Source organism: Chiloscyllium plagiosum, unplaced genomic scaffold, assembly GCF_037043375.1.
Source record: "Chiloscyllium plagiosum isolate Xiang-an unplaced genomic scaffold, Cpla_swu_hap1 HiC_scaffold_1, whole genome shotgun sequence".
NCBI lineage: Eukaryota > Metazoa > Chordata > Chondrichthyes > Orectolobiformes > Hemiscylliidae > Chiloscyllium > Chiloscyllium plagiosum.
The window spans coordinates 2,103,367-2,130,980 of NW_028270139.1; the positions used below are offsets into that span (position 1 = coordinate 2,103,367).

The following is a 27,614-nucleotide window of genomic DNA, read 5'->3' on the forward strand; positions in this document are numbered from 1 at the left end:
GTGGCTCAGTGGTTAGCACTGCTGCCTCACAACACCAGGGTCCCAGGTTCGATTCTAGCCTTGGGTGACTGTCTGTGTGGAGTTTGCATATTCTCCCAGTGTCTGCGTGGGTTTCCTCCGAGTGCTCCGATTTCCTCCCACAGTCCAAAGATGTGCAGGTCAGGTGAATTGGCCATACTAAATTGCCCACGGTGTTGGGTGCATTAGTCAATGGAAAGTGGGTCTGGGTGGGTTACTCTTCGGATGGTCAGTGTGGACTGGTTGGGCCAAAGTGGAAACACTGTAGGGAATCTAAGAAAAAGGGGACAGCCCTGCTGGCTGCCCCTAAAAAATTAAAATTGCTTGATCGTACCCCATTGGTAATGACTGCCACGAGAGGTACACCATAGAGAACCTTTATCCATCTTATGAAGACTTCGCCCAAACCAAACCGCTCTACATTACGGAAAAGGTACGGCCACTCAACTCGGTCAAATGCCTTCTCTGCATCTAAAAAAATCACCAATCCCTGTATTGACTGCTGTTGGCATGCTTTAATTACATTAAGCAGCCTCCTAACATTTTGGAGGATCTGTGACCCTTTATAAAGCCCATCTGATTCGCTTTAATAATAGAAGGTAACACAGTCTCCAGCCTTAACGTGACAGCCTTAGAGAGGATTTTAGTGTCAACATTTAAGAGCGAGATGGGCCTGTATGAAGCACAGTCTTCCGGGTCCTTCCTTTTTTTAAGGATAAGTTAAATATTGGCCTCACTCAGAGATGGTGGGAGACAATCATGACTGTATGAATCATTAAACATATTGAGCATCGAGCCTGACAGTATATTATAAATTCCTTATAGAATTCACTGGGAAGTCCGTCAGGACCGGGCACCTTTCCACTCTGAAGTTGCCTCACAGCTTCCTCCACTTCTTGCACTGACAATGGGACATTGAGAAAGGACTGCAGTTTGGGAGTCACACCCAGGAGCTTCAGATCTCTAAAAAAAGGATTCCATTTTGGCCTGCCCCTCCTCACAATCCTCAGATTGGTATAACTTAGAGTAAAATCTCAGGAGTACTACATTAATCTTTTTAGAATCACGTTGGACTCCCCGACCCCTCCCTAATTGCTGTAATGGTTTCTGGGGCACTCCTCTTTCTGGTAAGATATGCTAAGTATTTGCCTGGCTTGTCACCATGCTCATATAACCTTTGCTTTGCAAAAGCCAGCTCCTTCTTTGCCGTCTGCATGAGCACGGAATTTAGTGCAGACCGCAGCGCCTTAATTCTCCGTAGTTTGACTAACGAGGGTCTGTCAAAGTAGGCCTTCTCAGCTGCCTTCAACTGTGCTTCAAGGAGACATTGCTGCTCAGCCTTCTGCTGCTTCCTACTGGTGGAATATGAAATAACTAACCCCCTAACATAGGCTTTGGCAGCTTCCCACAGAATGGATGAGCTATCAACCGAGCCTATGTTGATGTCTAGGAACGCCTGAAATCCCCTAGAGAAATACTCCACAAACTTACTATCCACGAAGATAAAGAGATCCATTCGCCAGTATCTTGAACTCACTGTAACGTCCTTAATCTTAACCATAACGTACACCGGAGCATGATCAGAAATGGTAATATTAACAATCATACAGGATGCCACCAGATCCAGGGTTACCGCAGGGGTCAGAAAAAAAAAATCAATCCTCGTGTGACATGTGTGCGGATTGGAGAAAAACGTGAAATCCCTACCTGTAGGGTGGAGACGCCTCCACACGTCCACCAACTCTAATTTCCCACACAGACCCACTAACTGTTTAGTTTGTACAGAGGGTATCGAGGGACCTTTGGGCAGCCTGTCTACTGTGGGATCCATAAGACAGTTAAAATCTCCCCCTATAACGATGTGCCGGGACTCAAGACTTATCAGTTTAGAAAAAGCATCTACCAAAAAGTTAAGGGGATGAGCTGGGGACAATAAACATTTAAAACACCGTATTCTTCCCCATTTATCAAGGCTTTAAAGAATTACATATCTCACGTATGTGTCTTTAACACATTCCAACAATTTAAATGGGAGATTTTTCCTAACTAATATAGCCACTCTCCTAAATGATGAAAAATAAACCTCGGTCAAAGCCATTCTGCTGTAATTGCAGATGCTCCTTGTCATCCAAATGTGTCTCCTGTAACAAAGCTATATCCACCTTCTCTTTTCTAAGACTCAAGAGTACCTTCTTCCTCTTAATTGGTAAGTGACTTCCCTTGATATTCCAGATACACCATTTAATCAAATCATTGGCCATAATCTTCTGCAATTACATTTAAATTCCAGAGAGGGGGAACCCAAACCCCAAACCACAAGCCTTAGTGTCACATGATCCACCAAATATAAAAATTACATAAACTAAAACCACTACATATAACAAACCTACGAGAATAAAAAAAGCAAAAAACAAAAAGCAAACCAACATATAAAGCGCCAACAGCGCTGAGTAGGGGAACTCACCCCCTGCCCAGAGGGGGCAACTACCCTTCCCAAACTACCCATAAGTAGGCATCTAACCATCCCAACCACCTTCATTTTTCCCAGCTAGAGCCGCATCGCAAATACAAGCTGAAAAGAATAAACACCTCATAGAATATCAATGAATAAAAAAAAATTTATTAAAAAAGGGGAAATAAATACCCCACCAATCCTTTGGTATGTCCTAATTCAGAAATTGAAAATGTACATCGTAACCACTGCCAGACATAGCTAAAACCAAATTATTATTAATTGATGAAAAGAAAAGGAAAAATAAAGCTCCAACTGGATTTCCTCCGTTTCTTTTACAGAATGATAAACACATACCCAAACAACACTATTTGTACATATTAAAATTGTTCAAATTAGTTTAGTTTGTCCACAAAGTCTCTTGCTTTCTCCAATGTGTCAAAAAGATGTATGGATCTATCTAAGGTGATCCAAAGCACTGCCAGATATCTCGGAGTACTGAATCCCAAGCTCCCTTAGTCTTCTCTTGACACAGTCATAAGATTTTCGTTTCTGGATCACGCTGCTGAGAAGTCCTGAAAGAACATGATCTTAGAGCCCTTGTAAATTAGGGCCTGCGGATCCTTCCCTTGAACTCTGGAAGCCTCCATGACTCTCTCCTTGTCCCGGTAATGATGGAACTGCATCAGGAGAGGACAAGGACGTTGACCCAGACCCGATCTCCGCGCTGCGACCCGGTGAGCCCTCTCTACCTTCAATCCTCTCATACCAGCCTCCAAGTCAAGGAATGTTGGAAGCCAATCTTCAACAAAGTCTGCAGGCCGCTCACCTTCCTTACCCTCAGGCAGACCAATGATCAGAATGTTTTTTTCTCCTGCTCCTGTTCTCAAGATCAACCACTTAGTCACGCAAATTACGGACCTGCGTCTTCAGGGCTTGGATCTCATCCTTAGATGAACTGGCATCAGCTTCCACCACTGTGACCCTGTGCTCAACCTCATCTGTCCACTTCTCCAGGTCTCCCAGCTGCTGCTCATGCTTCTGCAACATGAGATAGATTGGAGACAGCTTCTCTTCTATTTGTTTTCCTAACCTTTCATGAAATTTCAAGAGCTGGTTCACCTTGTCTGGAGAGTAATCGGCTCAGAGGCTGCTGCAGGCTTAACTGCAGACTCAGCCTCTAATGCTCATCCTCCCTTTTTAGGCATCTCTGGACGGCTGAAAGCACAGGTAAGTTAATTTTTAGAAGTTTGTTGGGACTCCACGATCTTTCTGGAGTCCCACGAAATCCCGATGACCTGGGTTGGGCAGGTTAAAGGACCATCCTGCTTGTACTGTGATGCGAAGCTCTGCAGTGCGATCTTCTCAGATTGCCGCCATCTTAGATCCAAAAAAGGTACTTTTAAGAGAGATATTTTCCAGGCAGTCTTTTACCTGCTGGGGCTTGGCAGTTCTCCTCCCAATTTTTCCCCAGTCTTATATGCGAGACAACCAGATTGTATCATCGGCTTTTAAGAGTGTCGATATACTCAATTCAAACTTAATTGGAAATTGGTATTTTTTCAGGGTATAATTTAAACTGACTGGCCTAATTCGAATCTGTTTTTTGTCGTTTCCAGGCAACCTGCTACAAAATTAACATGTAGCTGGAGCACATGTTACATTGCGTCTTGTTGAGAAAACTTGGTGCTGTCACTGCTAGCTTTTAACTCCCTTAAGAGGTATAGTTCACTCACATCTTCATAACAAAATACTTGACTGTAGAGTGGTACAGAGCATACCTACCTCAAACAGCACAATTGACAATTAGTAATAATATAGCTCACTTAACAACAGCTTTGAGTCTATACCAATTTTTTCCCCCTCTTACTTTGTCCCTTAACTTTGGCTATGATACTGTGTCGAAAAATGTGTCGCTGGAAAAGCGCAGGTCAGGCAGCATCCAAGGAGCAGGAGAATCGACGTTTCGGGCATAAGCCCTTCTTCAGGAATCATTCCAGCAACACATTTTTCAGCTCTGATCTCCAGCATCTGCAGTCCTCACTTTCTCCTATGCGTGGGTTTCCTCCGGGTGCTCCGGTTTCCTCCCACAGTCCAAAGATGTGCAGGTCAGGTGAATTGGCCATGCTAAATTGCCCGTAGTGTTAGGTAAGGGGTAAATGTAGGGGTATGGGTGGGTTGCGCTTCGGCGGGGCGGTGTGGACTTGTTGGGCCGAAGGGCCTGTTTCCATACTGTAAGTAATCTAATCTAATCTAATCGATACTGAGTGCCCTACAAGCCTTTAGAAATATTTCCCCACTATTATGACTCGACTTTATTTGGTCCCTTTGCCTTAAAATTCACTTGCAAGGAATTTTCTACTTCATTGCTAACATGTTTGCCAACATAAGAAAAGGAGACGTGGTTTCACCATAACTCTAAAAAAACTGAAATTCTAAAGTATGGCCATTATACACAAGAACAAGATGAGAATTTAGGCATTACTTACCATTATTAATTATCGGATCAATATATGCAAATTCTTATTTAAACAAGTTACAAAATTTGGCCTCAAATTACATTGTAATCATTAAATTATGTACTTGCGTTTTTCTGATTTCCAATCATAGCATTAAACAATTGCCTAAAATATCTTGAACATGAAAGGAAACACATTGGTTCTGGCTAAAATTCTCAATAATTTCCCATTTTCTTGCTGTATTGTATCAAAGTGGAAAAGACCTTTAAGTACAAATTATTTAAAAGTCTTACGTGGGACCAAGTTAGCTATAAAACTTTTGACTTTTAAAATACGTTAATTTGCAGTAGGATAATGGAGAATTCATTGCTCTTCGTATTTGAAGAGAAAATTGGACAGCGGTTTCAAATACCTGTGCTGTTAAAAACAGAAATCAGGAAGTTGTTATCTAAATTGCCTTGCTCCTCCAGGTGCTACACTGTACATATTTGACCAAGAAAAGCAATCAAATTCCTTGAAGGGCACAAAGTATGATAGGAAAAGTTGGGGACAGTATTAAAGTATGAACGGATTTTTGACAGTAAGAAGAATCTTAAAAGTTTCTTCCCAAACAATCTCTCAGGTACTGAAAAAACAAGATTTTATAAATAGAGTCATAAGTTTGTACAGCACGTCATGCTGACCAGATATCCTAAATTAATCTAGTCCTATTTGCCAGCACTTGGCCCATATCCCTCTAAACTCTTCCCATTCATGCACCTATTCAGTTGCCTTTTAAATGGCACATTGTACCCACTTCCACTACTTCCTCTGGCAGTTCATTCCATACACGCACAACTGTCTGCATGAAAAAGTTGCTCTTTAGGTCCTTTTTAAATCATTCCCCTCTCACCTTAAATCTATGCAGAAAAATGTGTTGCTGGAAAAGTGCAGCAGGTCAGACAGCATCCAAGGAGCATGAGAATCGACGTTTCGGGCATAAGCCCTTCTTCAGGAATGATTTCTGAAGAAGGGCTTATGCCCGAAATGTCAATTCTCCTGCTCCTTGGATGCTGCCTGACCTGCTGCGCTTTTCCAGCAACACATTTTTCAGCTCTGATCTCCAGCATCTGCAGTCCTCACTTTCTCCGAGTTAAATCTATGCATTCTAGTTTTGTGAAATCTTATTCTTTCTGATCTTAATTTTTGTTAAGTTTATTTTTGTTCTGTTTGTCTTTATGCATCTGCCATCTTAAATTTAATTTGCCTTGCATGATCTGATGTTTAATCAGCCATTCTAACATTCATTTCCTAAATTTCTCTCAGTAAGGATTCTCCACCCTGATTGCTAAAAGAAACAATATTGTTCATCTTGTTCACACAGATCCCAGATTACCTGTAGAGGTCACCATGTTGTAATTGCTCACTGATTGTCATGAGGTCTGCTCTGAAAATTCCAAGCAGATCTGTCAGAAAGTGTGCATTTAATTAATTCGACAATGACCATTGCTATGAAGTCACCTTTATTTCTCATAAATTTCTAAAGTTCAGTCTTACTCCTTTAGGGAATTCATGTTGTATGGATTTTTGATATAAGGAAGTCAAGAGTTATATGGGGCAGTTGGGAAAATGGAATTGAATGGATCACAACATTTATCTTACTGAATCCAACAGCCAAATGCCTTGCTCTTATTCCCAAAATGATTTATGAGCTATGACAGTATCGTAAATTGCATTTTTAAAGTAATTCATTACATGATGTGGGCATTGCTGACTGGGCCAGCATTTATTGCCCATCTCTAGTTGCTCTTGAGAACGTGGGCTAGGCTACCTTCTTGAACTGCTGCAATCCATTTCCTAGCAGTTACACCTATGTTGCTGTTTGGTGGGCGGGGGTTTCTAGGATTTTGACACACTGATACTGAAGGAATGGCAACTTATTTCCAAGTCAAAATGGTAAGGGGTTCGGAGGACACTTGTAGGTCGTGACATTCCCATGTATCTGTTGCCCTTGTCCCTTTGAATGGAAGTGGCCATGGGTTTAGAAGGTGCTGCCTAAGTCGTTTTGATGGATTTCTGCGGTTCATCTTGTAGCCGGCACTACATGAGCCACTGTTACTGATCATCCATGGCAGAGAGAGTGAATGTTTGTAGATCGAGTGCCAATCAAGGGAGGTGCTTTATCCTGGGTGGTGTCAGGCATGAAGTGTTGTTGGAGCTTCACTCATCCTGGCAAGTACAGAATATTCCATCACACTATTGACTTGTGCCTTGTAGGTGGTGGACAGGTTTTGGAGAGTCAGGAGGTGAGTTAGTTGTTGCAGGACTCCCAATCTCTGACCTTTCCTGTAGCCATGGTACTGATATGGCTAGTCCAGTTCAGTTTCTGGAAAATTGCAAGCCAAGATAATTCTAATGAAGATCATGGGGCAATGATTAAATTCTTTCTTGTTGGAATACAATTCTGCTGTGACTGACAGTCATCAGCATATCATGGATACCCAGTCTTGAGTTGTTAAATACGTTTACAATCTATTCTGGTTAGCACAGTGGTAATGCCACATAACACAATGAGGGTAGTAATCAGTGCGAAGACAATGTTCCCATTTGTCTGCCAGTGCTCTCAAATTATTCCACATAGCCAATTACAACTTATTTAAAGTTGAAGCTGTTTTACTAAACATCCTGACTTTAAGTGAAATAACTTGAAATCAATCATAGGATATTGGAATAAACATTAGAATCATAGAATGCCTACAGTGTGGAAACAGGTCATTTGGCCCAACAAGCCCACACTGACCCTCGAAAGAGTAACGCACCCAGACTTTTCCCCCTACCCTATTATTTCCTGACTGATGCACCTAACCTATACATTCCTGAACACTATGGGCAATTTAGCATGGCCAATTCACCTAACGGTTGGACTGTGGGTGGAAACCAGAGCATCCAGAAGAAACCCACGCAGACACAAGGAGAATGTGCAAACTCCACACAGATAGTTGCCCGAGGCTGGAATTGAACCCGGGTGCCTGGCGCTAACCACTGAGCCACCCATACAACCAGCATTAGTTCCCTTGAGACATTTCTTACATTGAAAAGCCAAATGTTCAAGCAGAAATATTGTACTGTGTGCATGCAGTACTATGCACTCCTAGTTGAAATACTTATAAATTTAAAAACCACTATATTAAAAGGAATACTGTTCAGCTAAATGCTTAGGACCTTTCTCAGCAGAAGAAATTTTAGAATGACACAGGTTGAACTGCTGTATCTTCCTAAATGCCCACATTCATAAATAATGTAATTTTAAAAAATAACTTAAATACATATAAAATAATACAAATGCTGTAAGTTAATGTAAAAATATTACAATTCAATTTTAAATTGGCAAGGCTCCATCTAGTGGGAGTTTGATTGGTACAAGTAATGGCCAAAGTCCCAGAACTGACTGCTCTGATGAACTGCTGCCAATAGATGGAGGCTTGGCTAGGAGTGCAGCACAGAATGGGAACTAGGAGGATTTGAAAGTCCCCAGCAGTGGCAATAAAACACGAGGGACTCTAAAGGGAAGAACAGAGGTAGGAACAGGAGCCAAGGCGGAGAAATGGGACTGAGGTTAATACATGAACAGGAGTCAAGGAAGATTAGGAAGAGCAGAGGAAGTTCCAGGGGGTGGCTGGAGATTGGCAATAGGTGCTGAAAATTGGGGTGCCCTTTAAAATGAAAATCTTTATTCAATTTCCACCACCAGGAAGAAAGGAAACACCAGGGTGGCTCGTGACAAGCAGTGTCCTTCTCATCAAAGGGCAATGCTGTGTGATCAAACAGTGAAGGGAAGGATAGGGATTAAATCAAAATAGAGTTGGGGGGGAAATAAAGCACTCCACTCACTGCGGTGCCCATCTCTCCCTGAACAGCTCGAGGGAGTTTGTAGATACCGCGTGCTCCTTCTCCAGGAGCAACTGGGCACGGATGTAGTCACAGAAGAGAGGCAGGCAGTCAGCCCTAACGACCCCCTCCTTGGCCCGCTGTCTGGACCTGTTTGTGGCCAGTCCGGCCAGGCTGAGGAGCAGACCCACAAAGAGATCCTCTGACCTAACCTCCCCCCTCCGCATGGGTGCCAAAAGATCAGTAGCATGGGACTGAAGTGCAACCAAAAACAAAGAAGGTGGTTTTTAAGAAAATAAAAAAGGGAGCGCAAACGCCCACACCCAATATATACACTGTCCACAGACTCCACAGCACCACAGAACAAGCAGTTGGGCTGGGAGTCCGTGAATCATCGCAATCTGCAGTTGCAGGGGACTGCTGCGTGCAGCACCCTGCAGCCCAGACCCCAGAGAGAAAGGGGGGAGGACCCCCACCTAAAGAGCCCTTCATTGGAGATCCACACCGCCCGGTGGCAAAGCATGTGGGTGAATGAGGGAAAAGAGGTGGATGGTGTGCAGCAGTCTGTACGGCATTCCCTTTTTATCATGAAACCTCAATTAACTGTGGCACAGTAATTAATTAGCCTTTTACAAGGGGCAATAAAAGATTTATCAGGTGCCACACTACCCTATCATGAGTGCAGTGCTTTGAAAAACAAGTTTTTGTTCTTTAAACATTCAATGTAAATTAACATTCAAAGGAGGTGAGGAAGGCATCACATTTAGTTGTTTTTGGTCACTATCTGAGAAGGGATACACAGATGATTGATGCAGCAAGGATTTCCAGCCCCCAAAATAATACATCAACAGGAGTGGAGGTGCAAGCCATTCCAGAGGAACCAGCCAACATATTCTTGACAGAAGACCAGGACTTCTTGACCAGAAGCCTCAGGGAAGAACAAAGACTGTCACCGCTAAAGACCACATAACTTCAGCAACAAACCACTTCAAAACTGTTGTTCCTGTTCCTCCATTCTACAAAACAGCTTTGGAATCAGTGATACATTCTGTCAGTCATGTATTTTCTTTGAGGAGAAAGTGAGGTCTGCAGATGCTGGAGATCAGAGATGGAAATGTGTTGCTGGAAAAGCGCAGCAGGTCAGGCAGCATCTAGGGAACAGGAGAATCGACGTTTCGGGCATTAGCCCTTCTTCAGGAATGAGGAAAGTTTGTCCAGCAGGCTAAGATAAAAGATAGGGAGGAGGGACTTGGGGGAGGGGCGTCAGAAATGTGATAGGTGGAAAGAGGTCAAGGTGAGGGTGATAGGTCAGACTGGGGTGGGGGCGGAGAGGTCGGGAAGAAGATTGCAGGTTAGGAAGGCGGTGCTGAATTTGATGGATTTGACTGAGACAGGCTGGGGGGGAGGGGAAATGAGGAAACTGGTGAAATCCGAGTTCATCCCTTGTGGTTGGAGGGTTCCTAGCCGGAAGATGAGGCGTTCTTCCTCCAATCGTCGTTTCGCTGTGGTCTGACGATGGAGGAGTCTAAAGACCTGCATATCCTTGGTGGGCTGGGAGGGGGAATTGAAATGTTGAGCTACAGGGTGGTTGGGTTGGTTGGTCCGGGTGTCCCAGAGGTGTTCTCTGAAACGCTCCGCAAGTAGGAGGCCTGTCTCCCCAATATAGAGGAGGCCACATCGGGTGCAAAGGATGCAATAGATGATATGTGTGGAGGTATAGGTGAATCTGTGGCGGATATGGAAGTTTCCTTTGGGGCCTTGGAGGGAGGTGAGGGGGGAGGTGTGGGCGCAAGTCTTGCACCTCCTGCGGTTGCAGGGGAAGGTGCCGGGAGTGGAGGTTGGGTTGGTGGGGGGTGGGGATCTGACGAGGGAGTCACAGAGGGAGTGGTCTTTACGGAATGCTGATAGGGGAGGGGAGGGAAATATATCCTTGGTGGTGGGGTCCGTTTGGAGGTGGCGGAAATGGCGGTGGATGATGCGCTGTACATGGAGGTTAGTGGCGGGGTAGGTGAGGACCAGTGGGGTTCTGTCCTGGTGGCGGTTGGAGGGGCGGGGTTCAAGGGCGGAGGATCGGGAAGTGGAAGAGATGCGGTGGAGGGCATCGTCGACCACGTCAGGGGGGAAATTGCGGTCCTTGAAGAAGGAGGCCATCTGGGATGTGCGTTTTCGGAACTGGTCCTCCTGGGAGCAGATGCGGCGGAGTCGAAGGAATTGGGAGAATGGGATGGCGTTTTTACAGGGGGCAGGATGGGAGGAGGTGTGGTCCAGGTAGCTGTGGGAGTCGGTTGGTTTGTAGTAGAATGTATTTTCTTTGCCTAATTAATTGATACATCAGATCTAAACTGCAGCTTCTTAAATGCAATAAACAATCAGAAAATTGTTACAAATCTTGGGCTGCCTGTATTAGGTAATGATTTGGAGATGCCGATGTTGGACTGGGGTGTACAAAGTTAAAAATCACACAACACCAGGTTATAGTCCAACAGGTTTCATTGGAAGCAGACTAGCTTTAGTCACACTAGCACACCTGATGAAGCGCCGAACTTTGTATTAGGTAAGTGCGACTATAAGCCCAAGTTCCAATAGTTTTTGTATAGAAAAATTGGAATGGCAGAAGTGATTAGAAGAATCAAGTTACTCGTTTTTGCTTTTTGAATTAGCAACTCTACAAGTAGCCACAGGCACAGTTGATATCCTAGCAACCATGCTAATCTATTGGAAAGTGCGATGTTCCTACCTCAAAATGCATGTGAATGAATTGCCTGCCTGTTTGATCCTCACCCAAAATCAACACAGGAGCCAAGAGTAACCTCAGGTCTGAAGGCCGAAGTGCTGAGGTTACGATCATGTCTGCAGGTCAACCACAAACAAAATTCAACATTCAAATGTTAAATGGATACTCTAAAGGTACTTGATTTAATGTTTACAGTGAAGTAATGCTAAGTTACTCAACACTTAGTGAGGAAATGCTACATTCTGAATAAACTAATTAATTAAATAAACATGTTTCTTTCCAAGCTTCTGTTATTTCACACAGAATGAAGTTCTGACTAATGTTAAAAAAAAACACTAATTCACTGCTTTAGCTTTATGGTAGGAATTTTCAATACTCACTGTTTCAAAAAATATTTCCATCGTACGAGTTCGCTTTTCTTCAAGGCTCAGTCCCTTCCTTTTAGACTAAGAATTCAAGGATCAACATAAATAAATTGTTACTGTAAGCTTTTATCTGATGTGCTAAAAACACTAAATCAAAGTGGGGGTGTCAAATGTAGATACCCAAACCATACATGTGATATTGGGTAAGATATTAAAACAGGAAATTAGAAACATGTGCAATGACGGAACACATGTAACTTTAGGTGATTTCAAACTGCATACAAATTGAGCAAATCAAATTAGTAACGATGCAATAAAGGAGAATTGATAGTTTTCTGAACCAATATGGTGAGTAATCTACTTGAGAACAGGCCATCCAAGATTGCATATTGCACAATCAGAAAGGAAAATTGGCGATCTAGTTATGTGGGGCCCCTTCAGAATGAATGGCCATTTGATGATAGAATTCCTCATCAAGATCGAGAGTGACGTAGTTGGTTTGCAATTAGAGTCCTTAATCTAAATAGAAGAAACTATGATGTTATGAGGCAGGAGTTGGTCAAGAAAGATTGGAAAACATTACTTAAAGGGATAACAGTGGAAAGACAATCGGAAACATTGAAAGAGCACATAGTGAACAATCTTCATTCCTGTCTGGTACAAAATTAAAATAGGAAACATGACTAAACCATGGAGTCACAGTCTTTGGAGACAAGGCAAGACTGAAATGGGGAGAAATTTCTTCACCTCGAGTGATGAGCTAATGGTATTCACTGCTGCAGAAAGTAATTGAAGCCAAAACCTTGTATGATTTTAAGAGGGAGTTGGATATAACATTAGGGGCTAAAGGAACCAAAGGATGTGAGGAAAAAGCAGGAACAAACTACTAAATTGGATGATCAGACATGATCATAATGATCAGTGGAGTATATTCAAAGGGCCAAATGGTCTGCTCCTGTTCTGTGCATTTATTCTGTCAGCAATTTTACAGTTTGTCATTTAAAAAAATAAAATTACAAAAATAGACTAAGTACTCTGCCAAGAACATCATTAACTCAAAAAAAAGGTGTATGCAAAGATTCAAAGACTGGATGCTCAGGAATTTTACTTCATCATCTTGGTAACGAAGATTTTAGTCACAATGTCTTAGGCTTTTTGATATTGTGTACTGTCAAGCTGTAAGCCCTTTTATAGTGCAAGGCATTTTTTGCAAACTGTACTTTTGACAAGACATAAAGCAAGGTATTTCTTTCTCTTTAAATAAGTTTTGTATTTATTCATGTTAAAATGTAACCGGTCATATGGTGGACAAACATCCTGTGCTTGAAACCAGCTGGTAGCAAGATGGAGTTATGATAGGAGAAGAATACCGACAGACATCAGTGCTGGGCCAATACACACAGTTTAATCAAACAAAGGCACACACATAAATACATGCGAGGACAGTCCTGGTCGTATGAGCAAAGGCTAAACAAGTTGGGACTCTACTCGTTGGAGTTTAGAAAAATGAGAGGTGATCTCATTGAAATATATAGGACTCTTTAAGGACAGGTTAAATGCCGAGAAGATGCCTTCCTCATGGGAGAGTCAAGGACCAGAGATCATAATCCCAGAATAAAGGGAAGTCAATTTAAGATGAGATGAGGAGAAATTTTTTCTCTCAGAGAGATAAGTGCCTTTGGAATTCCTTGCCAGACAGCTGTGGGTGTAGAGTCTTTGTGTACATTTTAGGCTAAAATAAATAGATGGATTCATGATCAGTAATTAATTTCAGTGGCTCTCTCACGTCATGTACGAAAATTAATTCAAATGGAATTCCTTTATCCCAATCCTCTGAATAGTTTTGACTATAAGCCCTCAACAAGGACTTTAAAGTTTGATGCCACTGTTCTAAAACTCCCTGTGATTCTTGATGGTATGCAGTCGAGTTAATTACTTTTGTTTCTAAGCTATCCCTAACTTTATTGAATAATTTTAACATAAAATTTGACTCTTGATCTGATTGTATTTTTGTGGGTGACCCATATCTAATAAAATATTTCAGTAACTCTTCTACAATCTTTCTAGCCATGATACTGCATACTGGAATGGCCTCTGGAAATCTATTGGTGATTTCCCTCCCCTCCCCTATCAGCTTTCCGTAGAGACCACTCCCTCCGCGACTCCCTTGTCAGATCCACACCCCCCACCGACCCAACCTCCACTCCCGGCACCTTCCCTTGCAACCGCAGGAGGTGCAACACTTGCGCCCACACCTCCCCCCTCACTTCTCTCCAAGGCCCCAAAGGAAACTTCCATATCCGCCACAGATTCACCTGCACCTCCACCCACATCATCTACTGCATCCGCTGCAGCCGGTGTGGCCTCCTCTATATTGGGGAGACAGGCCGCCTACTTGCGGAGCGATTCAGAGAGCACCTCTGGGCCACCCGGACGAACCAACCCAACCAACCTGTAGCACAGCATTTCAACTCCCCCTCCCACTCCACCGAGGATATGCAGGTCATTGGACTCATCCACCGCCAAACCACAACAACCCGACGGTCGGAGGAGGAGCGTCTTATCTTCCGACTGGGAACCCTCCAACCGCAGGGGATGAACTTGGACTTCACCAGTTTCTTCATCCCCCCTCCCCCCACCTTGTCTCAGCCGGATCCCTCCAGCCCGGCACCGCCTTCCTGACCTGCAGTCTTCTTCTTGACCTCTCCGCCTCCATCCTACTCCGACCTATCACCCTCACCTTGACCTCTTTCCACCTATCACATTTCCAACGCCCCTCCTCCCTACCTTTTATCTTCTCCTGCTGAACACTCTCTGCTCATTCCTGAAGAAGGGCCTGTACCCGAAACGTCGAATCTCCTGTTCCCTGGATGCTGCCTGACCTGCTGTGCTGTTCCAGCAATAAAGTTTCAACTCTGGAAATCTAGTTCAATATGGCCAACAAATATTGATTCTATTTTGTTTTATGTAGGGGTCCTATGCAATCAACCTGGGACAGCACAGTGGTTCAGTGGTTAGTACTGCTACCTCACAGCATCAGGGACCCCGGTTCAATTCTAGCCTCGGGCAACTGTGTGTGTGGAGTTTGCACATTCTCCCCATGTCTGCGAGGGTTTCCTCCAGGTGCACCAGTTTTCTCCTACAGTCCAAAGATGTGCAGGTTCGGCGAATTGGACATGCTAAATTGTCCATAGTGTTCAGGGATGTGTAGGTTAGGTGCATTAGTCAGGTAGAGTAATAGGCTTAGATGGGATACTCTTCGGGGGGCAGGGGGAATATGGATTTGTTGGGCCAAAGGGCCTGTTTCCACACTGTAGGGATCCTATGGATTGATCTATGAATTAAGACTCTCATGAAAGGTTCCTCAAATGGAATGGGTATTAAGGGTGCTGGTTTTATCACTGCCTGAGGTTTTCCTATTACCTGACACATGTGACATGTCTGGCAAAATTCAACCACATCGTTATGCAGTCCAAGCCAGCAAAAATGTTTATGTATTTTTGGCTTGTGTTTTCCTTGTTCATAAATGATCTCCTATTGATAACTCATGCGCTACCCGCAACACCACCTTAGTATAATCCACTAGTAATACAATCTGATGAACTTCTCCCCATTGTCCATCTACCTGAATGCGTGATGGCCTCCATTTCCTCATCAAGACTACATTTCTAAAGTAATATTACTCTGGAATATACTCAGATTCTTCTTCGGTGTATGTTTTCTGATACAACTGCTTTATATTTTCATTTTTTTGTTGTAAGTCAACTAACCTCACCTACTAAAAATATCCACTTTGTCCTCCACCCTGTTCTTGATTCTTTCTCAACCATTTAATCAAATATACTTTCTGATAATTGAATTTAACTTCCTTATCTTCTTTTTTTGTTTCTCCTTGTGTTGCAACCTGTAGCTTTGTGACCTCGCTATCAGAGAATCTGGAAAAATCCCAGGATATACTTCCTATAACATCTCAGTTACTGATTTTCTACTGTCTTTTCAACCACAGTAGGTATCACTCCTGTCTGTGATCCAAGCCCTATCATTACCAAGGAAAACTGCATTTCCAGAACCAAGAACTTCTCACCAGACTCTCCAACCTCACTTTATACAATGAAACACTACACTTCTCACAATGAATTGCACATATTACCACCTCTTCTGGCAATACTCCTTCAGATTTGCACATTTCCTCATCTCTTACCAAAGATTGACTTACTCCTGTATCTCCTAAAATAGTAATTTCTTTACCTGCTCTTCCTGGCATACATAAATAAACCTTACCCATGCAAATAAATTCTTTAAAGAGATCTGCCACGCTCTTCTCAAACAACCCCACACCAGGCTATAACATTCTTTTCCAGCTGGTTACCTTCTACTGAATTCTTTTACCACTCCAACAAAACTAACTAGCTTATCCAGTTTTCCCACATCAATCTTCCTAGTGCTTTTCAAAACCATCAACACTGCAACTTCATGTAGCCTACTTCATTACAGTGAAAACACCTGATTTTTTTTAAACTTCATTCCCTCTCATGGGTTTCCTTTTTAACATATGGTAAACCATAGTCATAAAGATGGACAGCACGGAAACAGACCCTACGGTCCAACTCGTCTATGCCAACCAGATATCCCTCCTGCCAGTACCTAGCTCATATCTCTCCAAACCCTTCCTATTCATATATCCATCCAAATGCCTTTTAAATTGTACCAGCCTCCACCACTTCCTCTGGCAGCTCATTCCATACACACCCCACCCTGTTGAGTGAAGAAGTTGCCCCTTAAGTCCTTTTTATATCTTTCCCCTCTCACCATAAACCTATATCCTCTAGTTCTGGACTGCCCCACTCCAGGGAAAAGACTTTGTCTACTTATCTTATCCATGCCTCTCATGATTTTATAAACCTCTACAAGATCACCCTCAGCCTCTGATGCTCCAGGGAAAACACCCTTAGCCTATTCAACCGCTCCCTAAAGCTCATTTCCTCCAACCCTGGCAACATCCTTGTAAATCTTTTCTGAATCCTTTCAAGTTTCACAATATCTTTCCGATAGGAAGGAGACCAGAACTGCATGCAATATTCCAACAGTGGCCTAACCAATGTCCTGTACAGCTGAAACATGACCTCCCAACTCCTGTACTCAATACTCTGACCAATAAAGGAAAGCATACCAAACACCTTCTTCACTATCCTATCTACCTGTGACACCACTTTTAAGGAGCTATGAATCTGCACTCCAATGTCTCTGATCAGCAACACTCCCCAGGACCTTACCATTAAGTGTATAAGTCCTGCTAAGATTTGCTTTCCCAAAATGCAGCACCTCACATTCATCTAAATTAAACTCCACTTACCACTTCTCAGCCCATTGGCCCCATCTGATCAAGATCCTGTTGTAATCCGATGTAACCTTCTTCGCTGTCCACTACACTTGCAATTTTGGTGTCATCTGCAAACTTATTATCTTTACTATGTCCAATGAGATCTCTTCTTCTTTTAGTACCTGAACATTTCTCTTTTACTTCCCAATTTCTATCCCTCACAGATTGAAATTGATGTTGGAAGCCAAACTTTGATTTAGGAACTAACTCAATCATCTGCATTTCTAATAGAGCTTTACAGCATGGAAACAGACCAGTCCATGCCAAACATAATCCCAAACTAAACTTGTCCCACCTGCCTGCTCCTGGCGCATATTCCTCCAAACCTTTCCTATTCACGTATATATCTAAATATCTTTTAAATATTGTAACTGTACCCACACCCACTTCCTCAGGAAGTTCATTTCACATGCAAACTACTCTCTTAAAAATATTTGCCTCGTCTTTTTTAAATCTCTCTGCTGTCACCTTAAAAATGTGCCCCCTACTCTTAAAATTCCCCCATCTTAGGATAAAGACGACTACCATTAACTCTATCTGTATCTCTCATTATTTTATAAACTTCTATCAGGTCTCTTCTCAACCTCCTATGCTCCAATGAAAATGTTCCAGGCCATTCGGTCATTCTTTGTAATTCAAACCTTCCACACCCAACATCATCCTGGTTTGATAATATCTTTCCTAGAACTGGACACAGTATTCCACAAAAGGCCTCACCAACCTCCTGAACAACCTTCAACATAACCTCCCAAGTCCTAACTTAAAGGTCTGAGCAATGAGGTCAAGCATGCCAAACGCCGTTTTAACCACCCTTTCAATATGTGATGCAAACTTTAAAGAATGATGTACCTGCACTCATAGGTCCCTCTGTTCCACAACACTACCCTAGGCCCTACCATTAATTGTTTAAGTCTTACCCTTGTTTGTTATACCAAAATGCAATACCTTGCATTTATCCAGATTGAATTCCATCTGCCAATTTCCAGTCCATTGACCTATTTGATCAAGATTCTTTTGTAATCTTAGAAAACCTTCTTCACTGTCAACAATGCTACAAATTTTGGTGTCATCTGCAAACTTACTAACCATGCCTTCTATATTCTCATCTAAGGCACCAATATAAAAGACAAACAAAAGAGGATCCAGAACCGATCCTGTGCAACACCACAGTGACACACCTCCAGCCCAAAAGGCAACCCTCCACCATGACTCTGTCTCCTACCATTAAGCCAATTATTTATCTAATTGGCAACCTCACTCTGAAACCCATGTGACCTAACTTTACTAATTAGTCTACCATAGGAACATTGTCAAAGGTTTGACCAAAATCCAAATATACAAGGTCTACTGCTCTGCCATCAACCACCTTTTTGGTAACTTCCTCAAAAAACTCAATCAAGTTTGAGCGACACTATTTTCGTTACACAAAACCAAGCTAACTATCCTTAATCAATTTTTGATTCTCTAGAGCTTTAACTCTGCTCTTCCACAAGAGTTTGCACCACTTCAGGAACTGAATTTTTGAACTCATCCAAAATAACAGTCTATGAGTATCAAACATCTGATCTATTTTCAATGTCCTTATTTGTACATTTGACCAGATTCCCTCATTAGTTTCCTAAAACATTGTCTGCAGGCTTTCTGGCATTAGTTCATATGCACTCAAGGAGACATTCTTCACCTCATCATATGCCTCAGATGCCTCGTCTGATAGTGATGCAAATACCTCACTAGGTCTACCTACCAACTTTGTTTGGATTAACAATACCAACGTGGTCACCGACGAATTCGTTTTGTTTAGTCACTTTCTTTAATGAAATGAAAAAGGCTTCTACATCCTTCTCGTCAAACCTAGGCAATGACTGGACATTTGGTAGGTTCTACTATAGTTCGTTCTCATGCAATCCCGTTTTATAAGAAAATCACTTAATGGCAGCACCATTTAAATTAATGAGGCCGGAATCACACTATAAGGTGGGTGGCCTGACTTGAAGCCTGCTCCAGTCCATGAGCTGGGTTTGTTTATATAAACTCACTGTTCTGCAAATGTACTAAAATGTTACTTGCTGATGCGACCCTTAGATGCAGCAGTGGGTGGCACAGTGGCTAGCACTGCTGCCTCACAGCGCCAGAGACCCGTGTTCAATTCCCGCCTCAGGTGACTCTCTGTATGGAGTTTGCACATTCTCCCCGTGTCTGCGTGGGTTTCCTCCAGGTGCTCCGGTTTCCTCCCACAATCCAAAAATGTGCAGGTTAGGTGAATTGGCCATGGCAAATTGCCCGTAGTGTTAGGTGAAGGGGTAAATGTAGGGGAATGGGTCTGGGTGGGTTGCTCTTTGGCGGGTCGGTGTGGACTTGTTGGGCCGAAGGGCCTGTTTCCACGCTGTAAGTAATCTAAACAAAAAAAAAACCAATATACACTTTAAGAGTTCTAAAGTATACACTTTAGAAAGTGACCCCAATTTGTCAATCACATTTATAGTGAATTCGCATTAACGAAACATGCATTATAGCGGAACAACTTGTATTTAAACAGACTCCCACCAGCCTTTCGCTTTGATCGGATTGCTCTCGATCACTGTCCTCATCACTGCTCCTACCTCTCATCTCTACCTCTGCCATTTTAAATCAACTTTCAGTTTTCAGTTGCAACTTCCGAAGTTCAAAAATTCTTTCTCCCTTTCTTCTGCTTTCATTTGTAATTTAAACTATAACATTTCCTTTTCATGTTTAAGTGTTCTATTTGCCATTGAATTTTAGCCATTTTCCAACTATTCTGTTTGCATTCCTAGCAATTATTTCCCTTTTCCTTACAGACACAGGCAACTCCAACTTCAACTTGTCTGCCAATTCTGAAAGGTTTGCTACGCTCACTTTCTGTGAAAGCCCTGATGGGACTTGTTCCACCCTCAGGAAGCTCTTAGTGACTGAAAGAGCCATTAATACACAATGGCACAACCTACTTAAACCAACCAAATGCAACACCTGAAAAGAGAATACACACTTAGCTGTAATAGACAGAGGAATAACAGCTTCCACATCCAGCTTCAAGACCCCAACAAATGCTGAAAGCTAAACTAAAACTGTGTAGGAGCCCGACTCTAATCATGCTGCTTCTACTATTGCAACTTTAAAAAAATTCAGCTGCTTCACAAGCTGTTTACTTTATTTCTTTGGAGTAGACAGCTCAACACCTCTGTCTCAAAGCCTCCATTCAAAATTTAAAAAGCAGGACAAGATACATCTCTTAAAGCCATAAATATCATCATACCCTAAGTCCCACAACCTCTAAGGGAAGGGAAGCAGATGAATAAGAATACCACCACCCGCAAGTTCTCCTTCAAGTCACACGACTTCCTGGCTTATAAATTATATTGTCATTGGGTTAAAATCCCTGAACCCCCTTTCTTGTGGGTATCCCCATGGAGGCAGCAGTTCCACAGGTAGCTCACCACCAGCTCAGGGCAATTCGGGCTGGGCAACAAATAAAGGCCAAGCCAACAGCAGCCATAACCATGAAATAAAAAAAAAAGATTAAAAATGGCAGGAAAATGATTATAAGATGGTGAAATAGCAACTAGAAGAAAACGGTAGTCACTGTATTGAGCAGATGCAAAAGGGCAGGAGATAAGATAGAGTCTGGGGGGGCGGGTCAGACTGAAGGAGAGGAAAGGGCTGAGAGTTTTTACATTCATAACTTTGACATTAATAGCGGCAGTGACAGTCCGCCGTGTCACCCTGACCTTAAATTTACCTGGACCATCTCTGACACCTCCCTCCCCTTCCTGGACCTCTCCATCTCCATCAGTGACGACCGACTTGACACTGACATTTTCTACAAACCCACCGACTCCCACAGCTACCTGGATTACACCTCTTCCCACCCTACCTCTTGCAAAAATGCCATCCCGTATTCCCAATTCCTCCGCCGTATCTGCTCCCAGGAGGAGCAGTTCCACCATAGAACACACCAGATGGCCTCCTTCTTTAGAGACCGCAATTTCCCTTCCCACGTGGTTAAAGATGCCCTCCAACGCATCTCATCCACATCCCGCACCTCCGCCCTCACACCCCACCCCTCCAACCGCAACAAGGACAGAACGCCCCTGGTGCTCACCTTCCACCCTACCAACCTTCGCATAAACCAAATCATCCGCTGACATTTCCGCCACTTCCAAACAGACCCCACCACCGGTGATATATTTCCCTCCCCACCCCTTTCCGCCTTCCACAAAGACCGTTCCCTCCATGACTACCTGGTCAGGTCCACGCCCCCCTACGACCCACCCTCCCATCCTGGCACTTTCCCCTGCCACCGCAGGAACTGTAAAACCTGTGCCCACACCTCCTCCCTCACCTCCATCCAAGGCCCTAACGGAGCCTTCCACATCCATCAAAGTTTTACCTGCACATCCACTAATATCATCTATTGTATCCGTTGCTCCCGATGCGGTCTCCTCTACATTGGGGAGACTGGGCGCCTCCTAGCAGAGCGCTTTAGGGAACATCTCCGAGACACCCGCACCAATCAACCACATTGCCCCGTGGCCCAACATTTCAACTCCCCCTCCCACTCTGCCGAGGACATGGTGGTCCTGGGCCTCCTTCACTGCCGCTCCCTCACCACCAGACGCCTGGAGGAAGAACGCCTCATCTTCCGCCTCGGAACACTTCAACCCCAGGGCATCAATGTGGACTTCAACAGTTTCCTCATTTCCCCTTCCCCCACCTCATCCTAGTTTCTAACCTCCAGCAACTCGATCCCCTGACCTGTCCGGACTTGTCCGACCTGCCCAGCTCCTTTTCCACCTATCCACTCCACCCTCTCCTCCCTGACCTATCACCTTCATCTCCTTCCCCACTGACCTATTGTACTCTATGCCACTCTCTCCCCACCCCCCCCCTCCTCTAGCTTATCTCTCCACGCATCAGGCTCTCTGCCTTTATTCCTGATGAAGGGCTTTTGCCCGAAACGTCGATTTTGCCTGTCCTCGGATGCTGCCTGAACTGCTGTGCTCTTCCAGCACCACTGATCCAGAATCTGGTTTCCAGCATCTGCAGTCATTGTTTTTACCTCGTACTTTCTCTCTCAGTTGGTTTGCGGGGCACTATCACACTCACTCACCATGTTATCCAAAGCCCCGGCCTCGCCGCTGTCTCCAAGGCGACCAACCGCCAAACTCGAGCTTGGCGCCTTACTGCGACCCAGAATGCAGCGCGGAGGCACGGGAGCACTGCGCACGCGCAGCCCGTTGCTTAGCGACAGGGCCCGGCTTGGCCTGCAGCGCGGAGGCACGGGAGCACTGCGCACGCGCAGTCCGTTGCTCAGCGACAGGGCCCGGCTTGGCCTGCAGCGGGTGGTGGGTACTTCGACGGCTGAGGCTCGACAACGCGTACTGTCCTTTTAACACTGTTTTTCCATCCCTCATGCGATGTGAGCGTTACTGACAAGGATAACATTTATTGCCCACCCCTCATTTTTGGCGGTGAGTTGTTGTCTCGGTGTCACTGCTGCCCGTGTGAGTGTGGGGTCTCTCCCTCTCCCAGAGCTTGTTCAGGGGCCAGGGTTTTGTCCCCTGTCACCATCAGGTTTCTTTCACAGTCAGGATGGTGTGGCTAACTTGGAGCAGAACCCCGCAGCGGCTTAGCTCTTCGAGGTGATGGGTGTCAGAGGGAAGTACTTGGAAATGAGCATGCTGATCGGATGGAGTTCCGTTTATAAGTTTAAAAAACAGATTAGGAAAAACACTAAAACTTAGAAATGAATGTCCAGTTCTCGTTTTGGAACACTGCTCTAATGTATACAAGACAAGTTGGACCTGTAGCTGTCATTTGTAAGTTTTACCAGTCTTTTCAGTTGAGTCTGCCTTGGCACCTCCTGGAGGGCACACATTTGCAGCCAGCTTGCATCAGTGATGGACGCACTGAATGTTTAAGCTGCCAATCAAGTGTACTGCTTTGGCCTGGAAGGTCTAATTCATAAGACTAATCAGACACTAAAGAGGCAACTTGTTCATGGAGTTCATATTGTCGAAAGAGGCCCTTCAGCCTCATGGTGATGTATATATCAATTCACAAACACTAAACCACAATAATCCCATTTATCTGCACTCGGTCCACATGTATAGGGTATGTGGAGGTTATGGACCTTAATAAAACAAGGGGAATTCTGTGGTATTGTAGTTATTGATAAAGTGTGTGAAATTTTGGATGGTTTAAATATGGTTAAAAAAATAAAATTTTAAGAGGGTTTGTACCAATGAAAGTAATAAATTGTAACAGATATATTCCTGAATACTAAGAGAAGCAATGGAGGAAATAGCAGAGGTTCTGATCACTATTTTCTAATCCTCTTTGGCTACTGATGTAGTATCATAGAAAGGACAAGCCAGGGAACTATAGAGCAGTGAACCTGATGTCAGTGATGGGCAAGTTGTTGGAGGGAATCCTGAGGGACAGGATATACATGTATTTGGAAAGGCAAGGATTGATTAGGGATAGATTAGAGTGGTGCTGGAAAAGCAGATGCTGCCTGACCTGCTGTGCTTTTCCAGCACCACTCTAATCTAGACTCTGATCTCCAGCACCTACAGTCCTCATTTTTGCCAAACTGATTAGGGATAGTCAACATGGCTTTATGCATGGGAAACAATGTCTCACAAACTTGATTGAGTTTTTTGAAGAAGTAACAGAGAGGATTGATGAGGGCAGAGTGGTAGATGTGATCTATATGGACTTCAGTAAGGTGTTTGACAATGTTCCTAATGGGAGACTGGTTAGCAAGGTTAGATCTCACGGAATACAGGGAGAACTAGCCATTTGGATACAGAACTGGCTCAAAGGTAGAAGACAGAGGGTGATGGTGGAGAGTTGTTGTTCAGACTGGAGGCCTGTGACCAGTGGAGTGACACAAGGATCGGTGTTGGGTCCACTACTTTTTGTCATTTATATAAATGATTTGGAAGTGAGCATAGGAGGTATAGTTAGTAAGTTTGCAGATGATACCAAAATTGGAGGTGTTGTGAACAGCGAAGAGGGTTACCTCAGATTACAATGGGATCTTGATAAGAAGGGCCAATGGGCTGAGAAGTGGCAGATGGAGTTTAATTCAGATAAATGTGAGGTGCTGCATTTTGTGAAAGCAAATCTTAGCAGGACTTATATACTTAATAGTAAGGTCCTAGGGAGTGTTGCAGAACAAAGAGACCTTGGAATGCAGGTTCATAACTCCTTGAAAGTAGAGTCCCAGGTAGATAAAATAGTGAAGAAGGCGTTTGGTATGCTTTCCTTTATTGGTCAGAGTATTAAGTACAGGAGTTGGGAGGTCATGTTGCAGCTGTACAGGACATTAGTTAAGCCACTGTTGGAATATCGCATACAATTCTGGTCTCCTTCCTATTAGAAGGATGTTGTAAAACTTGAAAGGATTCAGAAAAGATTTACAAGGATGTTGCCAGGCTTGGAAGATTTGAGCTATAGGGAGAGGCTGAACAGGCTGGGGCTGTTTTCTCTGGAGTGTCGGAGGCTGAGGGGTGACCTCGTAGAGGTTTACAAAATCATGAGAGGCATGGTTAGGATAAATAGACAAAGTCTTTTCCCTGAGGTGGGAAAGTCCAGAACTAGAGGGCATAGGTTTAGGGTGAGAGGGAAAGATATAAAAGAGATCTAAGAGGCAACTTTTTCACACAGAGGGTGGTACGTGTATGGAATGAGCTGCCAGAGGAAGTGGTGGAGGCTGGTACAATTGCAACATTTAAGAGGCATTTTGAGGGGTATATGAATAGGAAGGATTTGGAGGGATATGGGTCGGGTGCTGGCAGGTGGGACTAGATTTGGTTGGGATATCTGGTCGGCATGGATGGGTTGGACCAAAGGGTCTGTTTCCGTGCTGTACATCTCTATGAGTCTATGACTCTATAACTGGAGGAAAACAAACACCGTCATGTCATTTAGAAAAGGAGATCAGGATAGACTGAGTAATTGCAGCTTTACCTCAGTTTTGGGAAAGGAGGAATATAAATCACAATTTAAAAAGGCATGAGTTAATTATGGACAGCCCAAAGTTTGATTCAGGAAGTTATGCCTGACCACCTTGATTTATTTGTCTATAGAGATAAATAGAATGGTTGGTAAGAGTATCCTACATGGATTTTGGCAAGGCTTTTGACAAGGCAGAATAGTTGGAGTTAAAAGAGCCTGTTGAATGCAAGGAAAAAAGCTGGAGGTTGGATCCAAAATTGGTTATGAGAAAGTGAGGACTGCAGTTGCTGGAGACCAGAGTTGAAAAATGTGGTGCTGGAAAAGCGCAGCAGGCCAGGCAGCAACCAAGGAGCAGGAGAATCGACGTTTCGGGCATAAGCCTGAAGAAGGGCTTATGCCCGAAACATCCATTCTCCTGCTCCTCAGATGCTGCCTGGCCTGCTGCGCTTCTCCAGCACCACACTTTTCAACTCCAAAATTGGTTCACTGGCAAGAAACTAAGATAACAGTTTATGTAATTTGAAGTTTGTTTTCTGTAAGGTTCTACAGAGATCAGTACTAGATCGTTTGGTTTTCATTGTATGGATTAATGGTTAAATGTAGAGGTATGATTGAGAAGTTTGGAGATCATGCAAAAATTGATTATGTTGGTGGTGAAAAAGAAAGCTTGAGATAGCAATAAGCCCACTGACCCTATGGGCAGAAAAGTGTCAAACATAGTCTTATCCAGGGACATGTGAGGCATGCAATATACAAAACAAAGCAAGGATATTCACAATATATAGGAAGCTACTAAAAAGTGTAGAATAAAAGGCTCCTCGAAGTCAATGTTCCCTCTAGGTTGCATGGCTTTGAGCATGCACAGCCTCTCCATGGGTCATTGAATCATAGAATCCATACAATGCAGAAAGAGGCCATTCGGCCCATCAAATCTGCACTCACCCTCCAAAGAGCATCACACCAAGAACTACTCCCTCGCCCCATTCCAGTAAGCCTACGTAGGGTTTTTACCACAGCTAATCCACCTAATCTGCACATCCCTAGATGCTATTGGATATTTTTTTGTTGGCATGGCCAATCCACCTAACCTGCACATCTTTGGACTGTGGGAGGAAACCAGAGCATTCAGAGGAAACCCACACAGACTTGGGAAAACATACAAACTCTACACAGACACTTACCCAAGGCTGGAATCGAATCTGGGTCCCTGGCTAACCACTGCCACCATGCCACCCTTAAAGTGCACAAAAAGCAGTCAGCAAATTGACATCATTTGCAGTACTGACTACCAATCCTGGTGGTTGCTGCTGCACGTGACCCTTGGAGGTTTATGTGGAAGAAGGAAAATTTAGCAGTAACACTTGAACTGTATGTTATGCATCTTACAGATTCCTTGGACAAGCATGATTTAATTTAGCATATGGGATACTTTCTTTTGAGAGTAGATGCAGCTGTTTGAAGGGCTGATATGGTACTCTAGAGGTGTTTAAAGCATCCCTGTTCAGGTTGATTTGAAAACATCTATAAAACCTATGAGATTATGCTAGACGTATAAAATATTTGTTACATTATAGATTGAATACAATGCCAGATTATAGACTGAAAACAATGCACAATTCTAGTCACTGCATTACAAGAAGGATGTGGTTACATTTGAAAGTGAATAGAGAAGAGTTTTACTAGGAATGGAGAATTTGGCAGTGAGGAAAGATTGGATAAACGGGGATTATCTTTTTCAGAGTAATGGCAATTGAGGGAGGATCTACTTGGGGTATCAAGAAGTTAGGTGCAGCCCAAATAGTGGCTAGAAAGGATTTATTGTTGAAACTTTATTGCTGGAACAGCACAGCAGGTCAGGCAGCATCCAGGGAACAGGAGATTCGACGTTTCGGGCACAGGCCCTTCTTCAGGAAACCTGAAGAAGGGCCTGTGCCCGAAACGTCGAATCTCCTGTTCCCTGGATGCTGCCTGACCTGCTGTGCTGTTCCAGCAATAAAGTTTCAACTTTGATCTCCAGCATCTGCAGACCTCACTTTCTCCAGAAAGGATTTATTGCCCTGAGTAGGGGGTCTATAACCAAGGGGAGTAGATTTAAAGGAATTGGCAGATACATTAGAGGAGAGTTGAGAAATTCTTTCTGCTGGAGGGTGGTGGAACCCACTGTCTGAAAGGCTGATGGAGCCAGAAACCCCAGTTGCATTTAAAATTTCCTAGATATACACGAACTGCTGTAGCTTAAGAGTTGGAAGGCATCATTAAGTTTTATAGTTTTCTTTTCACAGGCACACGTGTTGCCTGAAGAGCAAAGATGGCTGTGTAAAGGCAGAAATGCATTTTCCTCCCCAACTACATCAAATCT

The 27,614-nt window shown here is 43.6% G+C and overlaps 1 protein-coding gene across 1 annotated transcript in view; it reads right to left on the reverse strand.

The window, feature by feature from the left end:
* Window positions 1-22,474, reverse strand: part of mnd1 (meiotic nuclear divisions 1 homolog (S. cerevisiae)) — a 49,077-nt gene extending 26,603 nt beyond the window's left edge. Inside the window, exons 1-2 of the mRNA XM_043700108.2 lie at window positions 22,401-22,474; window positions 11,911-11,976 (exon numbers count right to left, since the gene is read on the reverse strand). Coding sequence (XP_043556043.1) covers window positions 11,911-11,976; window positions 22,401-22,403 — 69 coding nt within the window. The 5' untranslated portion in view covers window positions 22,404-22,474. The remainder of the gene's footprint in view (window positions 1-11,910; window positions 11,977-22,400) is intronic.
* Between the last annotated feature and the right edge of the window lie 5,140 nt (window positions 22,475-27,614).